Genomic DNA, 15,705 nt, shown 5'->3' with positions numbered 1-15,705 from the left:
CTAAATGGCTATAGGTAGAATAATGGTTAAATTCAGAACAATACATCCATATGGCATAAAACTATGCAGTCATTAAAAAGAATGAAGTAGATACACATCAATTAATATGAAAATATCTTTCAAGTATACTGTGAGGTGGAAAAAAAGTACAGAGTAGTACATAGCATACATCCTCTTTTTGTGTATATGTTTTTAAAAACATGCATACATATATATGTGTAAGGTGATGTATGGAAGAATTTTCCCTCCATTTGCTACCTATAAAAAGAGAAAACTGATTATGTGTAGGGAGAGGTTCTGGCTACCAGTAGAAGAGAACTCATGTCATACATTTTTCTTTCTGTTCTGTTCAAAATTTTCAAGTACAGGCAGGTATCACATATATTGTTTTTCTTTTTAGGGCCGCACTAGTGGCATATGGAGGTTCCCAGGCTAGGGGTTCAAATTGCAGCTGTAGCCACTGGCCTATGCCACAGCCACAGCAACGCCAGATTCTTAACCCGCTGAGCGAGGCCAGGGATTGAACTTGAATCCTCATAGATGCTAGTCAGATTCATTTCTGCTGAGTCACAATGGGAACTCTCACTTGTATTTTTTTAATGTCAGCAGTTTTCTGGTTGGTTACATAATTCACCATCTTAATTTTCTTCTTCATATATTTTCTATATATTTTAGAACACAACAAATATTATCAGAGGCAAACTAAATATATTACATGTGTTCTAAAAATAAATCTAAATCTCAAGAGATCTAGGTTTTATTTCAATCAACTGTTATAACAAACTTGATATAAACCAGTTATGATACAATCACTTTTCCTTAAAACAATGGATGACAATTGAACAGACAAATTAATTTCTAGTCTATGAGACATCCTTAATCTGGCAGAACTTTAAAGAATAATACTATAGAAGTGCTGTAATTGTGAACTTAAATGACTTTATTTGGATTTCATCAAAACTCATTTCTAAACTGTCTCCTAGACTCAATTCCACAACATTTATTAAGTATACACTATGCTTGCTCTCATTCTTCTAAATGTCTGGGTGGTGGATTTCCAGGCATCTAGAACAAAACAGACAAAAAAAAGACCAAATGTCATGGTGTTTACATTCTAGTGAAGAAGGAGAAAAAGAAGAGAAGATATTTATTTAAACCATGTATAATTTATATATCAGGAAGGTATGTATAACAGATAAAAAGCAATGGAGGGGTACAGGAGTTCCAAACTCCTTCCCCAGGCCCAGAAAAGTATGGCAAAACTGAAAGGCAGTATTAGTACTTGCAAGTACTTCCCACACAAAATGAGCAGTTGTTTTGAAAAGGACAAGATTATATAAAATTTTCCATTTTTTTGGAGTTCCCATCATGACTCAGTGAAAACAAACCTGACTAGCATCCATGAGGACACAGGTTCGATCCCTGGCCTCGCTCAGTGGGTTAAAGATCCAGGTTGCCATGAACTTTGGTGCAGGCCGCAGCTGTGGCTCAGATCTGGTGTTGATATGGCTGTGGCATAGGCCAGAGGCTATAGCTCCAACTGGACCCCTAGCCTGGGAACTTCCATTGGCCCTAAGAAAAGACCGAAAAAAAAAAAAAAATCCTACAAATGTATAAAAAAATAAGATAAAAAATTTTTTTCATTTTGGAATGAAATGAGTTTTATGCTCTATACTTTGTCTTATAGCCTATTGCTAACAGTTCAGAGAAACTTACTAGTACTGGAATTATAACTCCAGGACTGCTCACCATAAAAATCTTTAGAAATAGAGTGCATACCCATGAGCATGTGAATTTATAGGTGTTAACTTGCCTTAAGGAAGGCAAGATTTTTTTTTTCCCACTGTACAGCAAGGGGATCAAGTTATCCTTATATGTATACATTACAATTACATTTTTTTTCTCCCACACTTTGTTCTGTTGCAACATGAGTATCTAGAGAAAGTTCTCAATGCTACTCAGCAGGATCTCCTTGTAAATCTATTCTAAGTTGTGTCTGATAAGCCCAAGCTCCTGATCCCTCCCACTCCCTCCCCCTCCCATCAGGCAGCCTCAAGTCTCTTCTCCAAGTCCATGATTTTCTTTTCTGAGGAGATGTTCATTTGTGCTGGATACTAGATTCCAGTTATAAGGTGATATCATATGGTATTTGTCTTTGTCTTTCTGGCTCATTTCACTCAGTATGAGATTCTCTAGCTCCATCCATGTTGCTGCAAATGGCATTATGTCATTCTTTTTTATGGCTGAGTAGTATTCCATTGTGTATATGGAATATGGATTCCACTTCTTCCGAATCCAATCATCTGTCCATGGACATTTGGGTTGTTTCCATGTCCTGGCTATTGTGAATAGTGCTGCAAAGAACATGCGGGTGCATGTGTCTCTTTTAAGTAGAGTTTTGTCCGGATAGATGCCCAAGAGTGGGATTGCGGGGTCATATGGAAGTTCTATGTATAGATTTCTAAGGTATCTCCAAACTGTTCTCCATAGTGGCTGTACCAGTTGACATTCCCACCAGCAGTGCAGGAGGGTTCCCTTTTCTCCACAGCCCCTCCAGCACTTGTTATTTGTGGATTTATTAATGATGGCCATTCTGACTGGTGTGAGGTGGTATCTCATGGTAGTTTTGATTTGCATTTCTCTTATAATCAGCGATGTTGAGCATTTTTTCATGTGTTTGTTGGCCATCTGTATATCTTCCTTGGAGAAATGTCTGTTCAGGTCTTTTGCCCACTTTTACATTGATTGATTGGCTTTTTTGCTGTTGGGTTGTCTAAGTTGTTTATATATTCTAGAGATTAAGCCCTTGTCGGTTGCATCATTTGAAACTGTTTTCTCCCATTCTGTAAGTTGTCTTTTTGTTTTCTTTTTGGTTTCCTTTGCTGTGCAAAAGCTTTTCAGTTTGATGAGGTCCCATGGGTTTATTTTTGCTCTGATTTCTATTGCTTTGGGAGACTGACCTGAGAAAATATTCATGATGTTGATGTCAGAGAGTGTTTTGCCTATGTTTTCTTCTAGGAGTTTGATGGTGTCCTGTCATATATTTAAGTCTTTCAGCCATTTTGAGTTTATTTTTGTGCATGGTGTGAAGGTGTGTGCAAGATGTTTTTTAAGATCATATTTGAGTCTGTATCTGGGAATGATTGTGAAGTTTTATGCCACAAATGTTTGATATGTATTATATCATTTCTTTTCAGGATCTGGAGACTCTCCAGGCATGATGGACAGACACTCTGTCTTGTATTTTATCTTGCTGAGTGGTCTGATTGACAAGAGCCAAGCCTGTTTCTGTGATCACTACCCATGGACTCAGTGGTCCAGCTGCTCAAAAACCTGTAATTCTGGAACCCAGACCAGACAGAGGTGATGCTGGACTCTATAGCTATTCTTTGTGCCCTGGGAAATCTGGAGGACAGAGTTAGCAAAATCAAAAGTGCCACACTAAGCAATAGGGAAAAAATATATCTCAAACTATAATTTGTGCAGAGTATAATCTGCAAAAATATTGAATCACTATGCTATACCTCAGAAACTAATATGTTGTAAATCAACTGTACTTCAATTTTAAAATGTTTTTAAAAGACCCATGACTTTGTATGGAATTTAAGGTTTCTTCCTCATAAGGTTGAAATGAGATTTACTTTTGTTCTCTCCATAAAATTTAGGAGTTTCAAAGAAATTTAATTAAGAATCTGTGCAATCTTTTCAGTTGACTATTTAACTTGCTTAGAATCATTAGGCTTTTTTTTTTTTTTTTTTCAATCAGCACAGAACTCTGCTTGCCTGCGGTTAGTGAGTTAATTATAGAGAATTTTCTACTCATTAAACCAAGTCTAACAGGACCTCAATTGAGCAGCACTGCTAGCTATTAGCTTGATTGTTGGCATGGACAAGAAGGCAAGAAAACTGTGTTTACATGATAACATTTAATATTTCTGTCTTTTCATCAATTGACTACTCTACCCACAGTTTCTTTAAATGTGTTAGATGTTCCTGTTCCATGAAGATCCTCACATGACTTGGAGGAGAAAAGTATATATTTAATGTGCTTTAACTGTTACAGCACTTTGTAGAGATCTATTTTAGAAAGCTATTTTTACATATGTAGTGTGAGTCTCATTAAAATCACCAACTGACTGTCCCAATAAGCCACCCAATAAAGTTGTAAAAACAGATTTATTTATAATCCTCCTCTACTTAAGTCCTTCAGGAGCTCTCTACTGCCTGCCAGATAAAGTCCAGCAGTAGTTTCCATTCCTCTCAATTATGCATTTCTTAGGTTCATCCCACAGGTTCCTCCATGGGCATGTCATACTCCCCCACCTCTAATCTTTACACATGCTGTTCCCTCTGAATGCCCTTCCTTCTGTTGCCTGGGAAATTCACATGCATTTTTCAAAATGTACCTCTCATGTCACTTTCTCCTTGAATCTTTGGTCCTACAGCCCTCTGGCTCTAACTCAGTCATGGTCCTTAGCACTTTGTGTTGTCATCTTTTAAGCCATTTGCAGAAATTTTCTTCTTTCTTTTTGTTCCCTTTCAGTCCCTTCCAGAAATTCCATCAGAGCCAGTTTCATGGACATGTACCCCATGCGGTCACACAGGGCCCCACACAGAGAAGGGCTCTGGGGTGGCTTAATGCTCTGCCATCACATTCTTGAAATTCTTAATAATTTTTTAACATGAGGCCCTCATGTTGTCCCAAGTATTCTCAGAAATGAGAATGGTTTTTAGACCTAGTTCTGAGTTCCATTAAGTGTTAAGAACTGCACAGATGCCAGATGCCCTGATTTTCCATGAAAACCTTCTTTTCTTTTATTCGCTGTGTTGAGTCAATGATATTTTTCTTGTGGGGCTGGAGCAAGAGTGAACCCATTCATTCTAAGTAGCTTTTTCCTCACTATTACAGACAAATTACTATAAATCAGTACTATCTTGACAACTTTTGTGACCGGCTTTGCACCAAGCAGGAGACCAGAGAATGTAACTGGCAAACTTGTCCTATCAATTGCCTCCTGGGAGATTATGGACCATGGTCAGATTGTGACCCTTGTGTTGAAAAACAGGTAGGGGATATGTGGGTATAGTCAGGAAATTGGAATCACTTATCGGAGCCCCAGTAGCTCAAAACTCCTAGAAATGCTGAATTTCTTCCATTTCTGAAAAGAGACTGTCCCAGTTTCAACTGACGGAAAATTCCATTTAGCCATACTGCGGTGGAAGGAGGATTCATTTTGCATGTCTTATGGTCATGTGAACACCAAAAGGAAGTTCTGCCCCCTGGGGATTTGTATTGCACTGCCCAGCTCTTAAATTCTTCTGCCTGTGTTCTCTGAGAGTTCACAAAGCCAAAAAATCAAAAAAAAAAAGGTGCTAAAAAAATGGAGATTTCTAGCCAAGGTTGCAAACAGACAGAAATGAGGGGCATTCATTAAAATAACTCCTTCCCCTTTCTCTAATTTCCACTTCTCCTATGGGAAAGTCCCTCAGTTTGTTTATTGTTCCCAGTGGCAATATTTATCCACCTCAAGTTCATTCCTGTAAAGGCGCTGGCCCACATGAACCCAAATCAGGGCAAGTGCCAAGCATTCCCACGTTAGGAAAGTAAAAGGGACTCATTGCTGGAGCATCTTCTCTCTGTGAGAAACCAGTCTAGGTCCTTGACATACCTTATTCAAACTGCACTTCACATTGGTTTTCTACCCATTTTATAGATGAGGAAGTTATAGCTCGTAAGGGGTTAAGCGATTTGCTCAAGAACACATCACTAATAAGTAGGAGGCTACCTTTTGAACTTGGATTTTTCCGACTCCAAAGTCAGTACTTTTTAATTTCTATCCTTCCCTGACTCTTTGTTTTACTATTGCCTATTTAAAATATTTTAAAGTGTGAAGAATATGTCAGCCTTGGTTTCCATGGTGACTTCTAAAAAGCCCCAAAATCCTTTCGCATTTATCACTTCACACTATCTTTGGGAAATAAAAGGGCTTCTGTTACTCCCTGGAATATTTATTGCACTCAGGACAGATCAGTAAATATTTGTGCCTTTTTTATTTCAATTTGATTTAGAATTGTATGACTTCAGAATTATAAGCTTTAGAAATCTTTTGTCCCACTTCCTCATGTTATAGGGTGGAAAAGTGAGACCCAAAATGTATTGACGTCCTTAAGGACATACCATAACTGAACTGGAAAACATGATTAGTCAGTCAATTTAGGAAACACCACCATAGGAAAAATGACTACTGTGATGAAGAAGCTCTGCTTTCTTAGATAATTATTGGCTTTGACCCAGCCTCAATTACTCACCTTTCTCTCCTTTCAGTTTAAGGTTAGGTCCATCTTGCGCCCCAATCAGTTTGGAGGACAACCATGTACTGAGCCACTCATGACCTTTCGACCATGTATTCCATCTAAACTCTGCAAAATTGAAGAGGTTGACTGCAAGAATAAATTCCGCTGTGACAGTGGTAAGGGACTTTTGGAAGATGTTCTGGTCTCCACTAAAAATGACTAATGTTATTCCAACTGACTCCCAGTGAAAACCACAATAGAGAGGTCCCACCATATTTTAAGCATGGGGAGACAGGGTTGTTATGTGACCAATTATACACTATTCATATGTAAAATTACAGCTTTCAAACTCTAATCATCTTGACCACTTACCTGATTCATTTGCTCATCAAGTACTGATGCCCAGCTCCTACACTGTTATAAAGCAGGAGGAAGGAAAAGGTGAAGGAGGAAGGGGCAGATACTTTTAAAAATTGGCAATTAATAAGCACAAATCTGGAGTTCCTGTCATGGTGCAGCAGAAACAAATCCAACTAGGAACCATGAGGTTGTGGGTTTAATCCCTGGCCTTGCTCAGTGGGTTAAGGATCTGGCATTGCCGTGAGCTGTGGTGTAGGTCACAGATGCGGCTTAGATCTGGTGTTGCTGTGGCTCTGGCGTAGGCCAGTGGCTACAGCTCCCATTAGACCCCTAGCCTGGGAACCTGTATATGTCTCGGTGGCCCTAAAAAGACAAAAAAAAAAAAAAAAAAAGTACAAATCCAAAATCGTCATAAGCAATTGAAAAAGAGTGACAGATTTAAAAGATTTTAATATAGTTTATTAAGATAAGAATATTAACAGTATGATAGTTTGTCAAAGGGAGGACTAGAGACGTGACAAATTTTCTGGCGCATTCCATTGAACGGCTCCAAAAGTAATCCCAAGAGAGGAGGTTAAGAATGATTTAACTATGGCAATTTTCCCTTCAAGTCCAATTCTCATTCAAGTGCATAACCTCTGATATTTAAGTATCATTAGATTATAGTCAAATCTTGACTATACTACTTAAACTATGTATTCTCTTGCTAATTAATAGCGCTCCAAAGCTGAGCACTGTGAACGGGATAGATCAGACTTCTGCAAACTTTTTCAGTAAAGGTCCAGATGGTGAATATTTTAGGCTTTGCAGGCCATACGGTCTATGTAGCACCTACTCAGCTCTGGCTTCATACTTTCAAAGCTGCCATAGACAGTATATAAACAAATGAGCATGGCTGTGTGCCAATTGAATTCTATTTACAAAAGCAGGTGGCAGGTCAGTTTTAGTCCTTGGGCCATAGTTCACTGATTTCTTATGTAAATACTCAATTTAAAGTTAAAATTAGAGTTCAGATGAATAAAATCCACATCGTTTCTGTGTACTCTGAAATACCCTGAAAAGTATTTAGAACTAGAGAGAAGATTTCAAATTCCTAAAGAAAACTCACCCCAGACTTGGATCTAAGGTTTTTTCTACTCCTTGCTCCTTGACTTCAGCTTTGCCAAACTTTTCTGGATGTCAGACTGGAATGCTGGTGTCAGGGTTTTTTCTCTGACACACCCCAAACCTGAGATATGAGGGTGAGGCATTAGGAGAGAGAAATGTATTACATCTACATAAATAAGGTAATATCACGTATTGACAAGAGAGTGAATATGAGAAAAATCTTGATGGTAATGGCTGAGGGGAGTTCAGATCTAAGCTTTAGATACAGAATATGAAAATAAAAATTCAGAACTGAAGCACAACTATTTGAAGCTTGAAGGGTAGTTTTTGAATAGATTATCAGGAAGAATTCTTTTATTCAATAGATTATATGAAATTCATTACAAAAGAGTTCGTTTATGCCAAAAACATCCATAAGCTTGAGAAGGCTTTTGATACATCCATGGGCTACCAATTCATGATGAGAAATTTCATGAAAGTTAGTGGTGTGGGCACGCTGATCTCTAGTCCATCAGCACTATGTCCATAGCTAGTGGTAAAAATTGAACTGTTGAAATGTATCTGTAATGGTTGTTAGGTAGCTGCTACCCTGAGCTGTCTTAGTGACCTCTGCCCTATCATCCAGATCTCTTCACCAGGAATCCCTAGATCTTCCCAGGATCTAGCCACTAACTAGCTAACCCCTGGCACAAATATGGCTGGCATCCATTCTGACTGGGTGGTGCCATGGCCTATTGGTTGTTAAATATTCCCCTGAAGATTCTGTCTTAGAAACATCACTAATGCCACTCTCAAAGGGAATAAAAGGGTGGGTGGACCATTATTTGTTTGACTCAAGATGATATTAGGTCCTCAATGAACAAAAAAACTACCTTTTCTTTCCTTTCTCATGATTTCTGTTCAGAGTCCCCCCAAATTAAATCTATCATTTTAATATATGCATAGTTCTTTGGGAAGTAGCCATGATGCTAACCCCTACACATTATGCCAACTCCTCCCTCAAAGTCCTAATCTTAAGCATTAAGATGAGAATTTGCAACTGGTTATAAAAATAATATACCACTGTGGTATATTATTTACTTGAACAAATCAGTTCAAGTAAATAGGAAAAATATGCACAATTTCTAAATGGTTATATATTTCCATGTGTAAGTATATATATGTATAGTATATATGTGTGTATATATACACATGCATATTATATGTATATATATGTACATATATATAATAAAATATGTCCATGTATATACACACATAAAATATATGTGTGTGTGTGTATATATACATTAATTTTCTCCATCAGAACATGACTTCTACAGCAAACTCACTGTAATGGGAAAGGGATTCTAGAATTACTATTATATATACACTAACTAAAGCATGCTGACTTCCACAAATCCGGTACTATGCAAATTTTCCTTCACCTTTTCCCATTCATTCTTTGGTACAGGACATATTTAATTCTTATAACTATAATTCTTTGTAGTAATCATCCTGATGCAATGCAAGATTTTGAATAATCAAAGGAGTACTTAATTACTTTTATTATATTCTACCTTCTTACTAAGGTTATTAACCAAAAAAGTTGAAACTAAGTGCTTGCTAGGGAACTCTCTATTAGTAAAAAAAAAAAATTAATTCAATAGAATATCCAATTTCCTCAGTATTTCAGCTATTCAAAATAGCCATGCAAAGGGGTTCTGTGATGGCTCAGAGGGTTAAGGGTCCAGCATTGTCACTGCTATGGCTTTGGTTACTGCTAAAGTTTCTATTCCTGACCCAGGAAATTCTGCATGCCACAGGTATGGCCAAAAAAAAAAAAAAAAAAGTCATGCGTAGCTATAGTGAAATATTCCTCACAATTTAAAACAGTTAACCAGATAATCCTGAGTAAAACATTTCATCACTGTCAAAGAGAGCTGCACATAATAGTACAGATACCAACATCCCTGATTGTAGAGAAGAGGCAGAGGGGCTATCTGTCATTGTACATAAAGCATTTCAATTTCTGTAATGAATAGGTGCACACTCATTCCAAGGATCCTTATGAAATTCAACAAGTTTAAAAAGAAGGGGAATTATACCAGTACATGGAATTGGTACTATTTTCTAAATTCATTCAAACTGCTACATAATACTGTAGTACCTAGGCATTTAATTTGTCCAAAAATAATTAGATATAGAAAATGATATGCAATAAAACAATTACTAACAATAACCCTATATAGTGAATATCTATAATAAAATATGTAGTAATTATGCATAGTAAAATAAGTATATATGGTAAAATACACAGATAGTAAGTATGCAATTTGATTTCGACAGATGTATACACCCATGGAAATAACTCCCAATCAAGGTACAGAAAATCTCCATGAACTCCCAAAATTGTCTCTTTCCCCTTTCCATTTAATCCCTCTCCTTGTTCTTGAACATCAAATAAAGGACTTAAATGACATGACTCTTCCGTGTTGGCTTCTCTCACCTAACATAACATTTTAGATACTCATCCATGTTGGTATGTGTACCAGTAGATGGGTATGTGTGAGAAATTTTTTTTTTAATAAAAACAGTGATCTCGAGTCTGTTATCCTGAATCAAAACAAAATTCTGAACCTATTGTTAATTTTCTCCATCAGAACATGACTTCTATGGCAAACTCACTGTAATGGGAAAGCGATTCTAGAATTATTTTTTTTACTTAAGACTATCAATTCAAGAGTGACTAAGTAGTTCTATTGTGACTCTTATAATCCTAAAAAATTAAGGAAAATATCAGTTTGTCATTCCATTTCCATATTTCCTAAATTTTTATCACAAATAATGAAAACTTGCCCTCAACCTTCCCTTGAAATTTAAAGTAGTCATGCTTCAAATCAATAAATACCTTCTTAAATGACCATTTGTTGTTAATGTTACATTTCTTGACTAGGTCGCTGCATTGCCAGCAAGTTGGAATGCAATGGAGAAAATGATTGTGGAGACAATTCAGATGAGAGGAATTGTGGGAGAACAAAAGCAGTATGCTCACGGAAGTATAATCCCATCCCTAGTGTACAGTTGATGGGCGCTGGGTATGTAACATCGTCTTATCTTTGGGGGAGTCAAACCATCTCAGAACTAATGAGCTGAAACAGCAATGAAGCAATGAGACCCACCACTGTCCACCTTCCTCATCAACCTCTTACTCCTCCCACCAGCCTGTCCCTGACACTTGGCTGCCATACTCACGTAACATGTGACTACAATCCTCACTCCTAGGGAATGAAAGAATTTAACATTTTCACATTCAGTTGGTAGCAGATAAAGTTATGAGTACTTCATAAACATAATTTATTTTAATTCTCATGTAGCCTCTGACGGCTCTGGAGTGGATCAGGGCAAAATGGTAGGAAGCCAGCCATGCTGGGTGGTGCCAGGGTGCATTCTTGGGGCTAGATCTGGAAAGGGTGGGTATGCACTCAGAAATGCATTGTCTCCACATCTATATGTTGGATGACTACAAACTGATTTGAGGTTCTGTCCTAAAGTTTCCTAATTAGAGTTGATTGCAATGAGAGTGCTTCAACATCATTCTCTTATCAATGTGCAGAAACCATTTCCTTCTTTTCCTTTCCCTGGAAGAAAACCTCAGCCAAAAAACTCCCACTGACAATGGAGAAAAGGGTATCAGAAAAGTATGCTTGGGAATGTATTGAAAGTGAAAATACTCAAGAAGCAAAACCAGTTTTTAAGCACGAGAGGCAAGCCCTGAGCCATCAATGGAGACAGAGTCAGAAGGAAAGGAGTCAGGCAAATACAGAAAAAAAGAGGGCAATAAAAAACAATGGGGTGAAAAAATAGGGAAGTAGGTGGTGAGGTGAACATGGCTAGGGCACCCAAAACTTTCTCTCAGGTGGACTATGTGATGCATGGGTAGGTCAGTACAATTTAAAAGCAGAAGGTCAATACTGCATTACCATCTGGTTCTACTTGCCCAACCGGGAAACTGAGCCTTAGCAAGATTAAATAGCCTGTCCAAGTTTAACAACTAATGGAGGAACAGGATTCAATTCTAGACATCAAAACCCAGGTGATTTCTACCATTTCCCAATCTTTGAATAGAGCTCAGAAATTCTAATGCTCCTATTTTGGGTCACGAGGACACTGGAGGTTTAGCAAGAGATTCTAAATTTATTAGACTGAGACGATATCTTTAAAAACTTGAGGAAATATAAGGGAAGTCAGTGAAAACAAAAGAGCTAAGCCTTAGTTGGAAGTATTAAATAAAACTAATAAAAGTAATCTCTTGTACTCTCCTATTCTCATGGTAAAGAATTCTCCCTTCAACTTTTGGCCAGAAAGCAAATTGTTTTCTTCTATAGGCTTTTATTGCTTTGTAGTGGGCTTTTTAAAAAGTCTTTACTTACGCTGCCAGACTTGTATAAAATGAAACCTTGAGGCACAAAGACAAACAGCAGCAGTTGCAAACACAACCTCATTTGATTAGAATAAAAACTAGAAGTTATTGAACCAAACTCAAGGACAGCAGCAAAATGGAACAGCCATTAGCCTGGAAGTCAGGACAGCTGCATTCTAGACCTATTTTGCATTAACTTAATACATCTTAACCCAGTAATTAAATATCTTTGGGCTATAGTTTCTTCATCTGTATGTTGGATGACTACAAATTGATTTTCGGTTCTTTCCTAAGAACTCCTAATTAGAGGTGATTCCAATGAGAATGTTTCAGCAGCATCTTCTTACCAATGTGCAGCAATGGTTTCATTTTTTTTCTTTTCTTTGGGAAAAAAACTCAGCCAAAAACTCCCACTGCTAATCATGTTTTCTAATGTTCTGATTGATTTGGGGTGACATTACAAACTCACCTCTTGTTCAGTTGGTCTAGACTCTCCAGTTACAGATGGAGAGGACCATGTGCTATGTGTACTTTGGCAGAAGGACCCTGTGGCCCCCTGCCAATGAGAGTTGTTGTCCCAAGGATTCTCAGAAATGAGCAAAACCTGCTGGCTTGGGGACAGCCAGTTCTCCCCTCGCGACGCCAGAGATGGAGAGTTCTGAGAGCTGCTTACTGGAATCTCTTTCTAATCTGCTGGCCTTAGAATCTCTGCCCCCCCCTCCCACATATTTCTGTCCAAAAAAAAAGTAGCTTCCTGAGTGGCTGTACCTCTTTTAAACAGCATCTCTCCAAGAAAGAATTTAATAAGACATGCCAACATTGCTACTTTGTCAACATCGGTCACTGGGGTCTTAAATCTAAAGCAAGAGTCAGACAATAATAGTATACTGTTTGTTTATGCTCAAGTTCAGCCAAGGTACAAATGCATTCACACACACACACACACACACTTTCATGCGCACACACACATACATGTATAAATACATGAATGCACATGCATATTTATATATGTGCATATATATAAATTTGTATTAAATTCAAAAAGTTACCATAAATATAATGCTTAAAGCCAAATTTGATAAAAAAACACTTTAGAAACCTAAAATATTAAATGCAATGATGTATTTGAAATACCAAAATAATTAAAGTCAACTTAAATACCACAGAAGGGAAGACAAAAATAGAGCTGAAAATTGCTGCATTGTTGACTTTACTCCTGAAAAGTGCTTCAGGCATACCCTTGACCAAGACACCTCCACAAAATTCCTATCTCCCAGCTCTCTGCAAGCAGCTACTACTTTATAGATTCCTCATGACCTGGGAGCAGTTCTCAAGCTCTTTCTTGTTTGTGACAAACTTGTAAGTATATTGTACAAGGCAGTATAAGGTCAATAGTTCTTTTTTCCTCATTGATTCCTCTTAACTCAGAAAATGAGTCTCCAACACCTGTGTTTGTCCTGCTAACTGATTGCTTTGGAAAGTTTTTCCCAGATCAGTTCCATTACTTCCTCCCTCAAATACCCACTGAAACAAATTCAAATATTGATGGGAATTTGGCTATGAGATGCATCTTACAGAACCCACAAAAGTCACACTTTTAAAAAAAATTTTAAAGTCTTATTAAAGCATAGCTGATTTCCAAGGTTGTGATAATTTCTGCTATACAACGAAGTGATTAAGTTATGCATACCCACACATCCATTCTTTCAAATTCTTTTCCTACACAGGTTATCACAGAATATTGGGTAGAGTTCCCTGTGCTATACAGCAGGTCCCTGTTGAGAAATCATTCCATATACCCCAGTGTGCGTATGCCAATTCCAAACCCTCTATCCATCTCTCCCCCACTCACCACCTGTTCCCTTTAGTAACTGTAAGTTTGTTTTCAAAGTCTGTCAGTCTGTTTCTATTCTGCAAATAAGTTCATTTTTATACTTCTTTTTAGATTTCACCGATAAGTGATATATAATATTTGCCTTTCATTGACTAACTTCATGATAATCTCTAGTTCCATTCAAGTTGCTGAAAATGGCATGATTTCATTCTTTTTTATGGCTGAGTAATATTCCACTACATATATGTACCACATCCTCTTTATCCATTCCTCTGTCGATGGACATTTAGATTGCTTCCACGTCTTGGCTATTGTGAATAGCGCTGCAGTGGATATTGGGGTGCATGTATCTTTTCAAATTATGGTGCCAAGAAGTAGGATTACTGGATCATATGGTAGTTCTATTTCCAATTTTTTGAGGAACCTCCATACTGTTTACCATAGTGGTTGTACCAATTTACATTCCCACCAGCAGTATGAAAGGGCTCCCTTTTCCCCACAGCCTCTCTTACTCTTTTTTAACAGCTTTATTGAGACTGATTCCCAGATGGGTTCTCCTGTGTACCTCTTTTATTCTCACACTACTGCCACACTCACAACATTTCTGATGCCAAATATGTGGGGTTCCCCCCACCAAGCAACTCTCTGCAACACCAGTGGGGTACCCTACAATTTAACTGAATTTTGACCCTGTCTACCTGGAGATAGTGTCAGATCCCAAAGGTTAAAGGCTCAGTCCTGTAAGACTGCCCCCCCCATATGTTAGATGCCAATTACAAAGTCAGGTTTTCACCTGTGATTCTGTCTTATAGAGAGTTCCCACGAACCTTTCTTGGGTTTGATTGATTTGCTAGAGCTGCTCACGGAACTCAGGAAAGCAATTTACTTATGTTTACTAATTTACTATAAAAGAACGTGATAAATGATACAGATGACAGCTGAGTAGGGCAAGGATGTGGGAAAGGGCTTGGGGCTTCAATGCCCTCTTGGGTACCACTCCCCTGTACCTCCATGTGTTCACCAACCCAGAAGTTCTCTGAAGGTTGTACTTTTAGGATTCGTATGGAGGCTTGATTACATAGGCATGATTGATCATGACCTCTATTTCTAGCCTCTTTCTCCTCTCTGGAGAATGGAGGGTAAGGCTCAAAATTCCAAGATTGGAGTCATGGCCTGATTTTCCTAGTGACCAGCCCTCATCCAGGAGCCCAACACCTCATTGGCACAGAAGGCCCGGCTATCACCAGAGATACCCCAAGCCAGTCAGGAGCCCTGTGTCAAAAGCTGTGGTCAAGGACCACACATTAGAACAAAAGATGCTCTTGGTGCTCTTAGCACTCAGGAAATTACAAATGACAAGGGTTTTAGAAGCTCTGTGTCAGGAAATGGGGCAGAGGCCATGATACATATTTTCTATTATTTCATCATATGTAATCCAGCATTACCAAATTTTTGACACAAAACTCTTTTTCACAGAGTACTTATTAGTATCTATAGGAACTTGAGAAACGATTACTATTTTGGATAAGTTTTTCATCTACCTTATATTTGTGCTAAGCTAATTAATCTTTATGTGCTTCATTTTCCTCATTTATAAAATGAGTATAATAATTATATCTACATCCCATGGTTAGTATAAATATTAAACAAATAGAATACTACTATTTAACATACTTCAAACAGTGCTAGACTGTTTTAAATGTTATTATTG

General features: G+C 37.8%; 1 protein-coding gene across 14 annotated transcripts in view; it reads left to right on the top strand.

The window, feature by feature from the left end:
• Nucleotides 1-15,705, top strand: part of C6 (complement C6) — a 73,236-nt gene that overhangs the window by 9,720 nt on the left and 47,811 nt on the right. For 10 of the 14 annotated variants that reach the window (XR_014830684.1, XR_014830685.1, NM_001097449.1 and 7 more), the window contains 4 exon segments: nt 3,198-3,363; nt 4,910-5,066; nt 6,326-6,470; nt 10,694-10,835. Coding sequence is in view for 11 of the 14 variants with exons in the window: in XM_085001453.1 (XP_084857579.1) it covers nt 3,218-3,363; nt 4,910-5,066; nt 6,326-6,470; nt 10,694-10,835 (590 nt within the window). In the remaining 3 variants the exon portion in view is untranslated. 14 annotated transcript variants of the gene reach the window in all.

This window comes from Sus scrofa, chromosome 16, assembly GCF_054392235.1.
Source record: "Sus scrofa isolate SSC_HxYL_T2T_F1_AM1 chromosome 16, Sscrofa_HxYL_maternal_Yorkshire_Landrace_v2.0, whole genome shotgun sequence".
In the NCBI taxonomy this organism is placed as follows: domain Eukaryota; kingdom Metazoa; phylum Chordata; class Mammalia; order Artiodactyla; family Suidae; genus Sus; species Sus scrofa.
The sequence above is the reverse complement of the archived record's forward strand: the minus strand, read 5'-3'. Positions and strand labels throughout refer to the sequence as shown.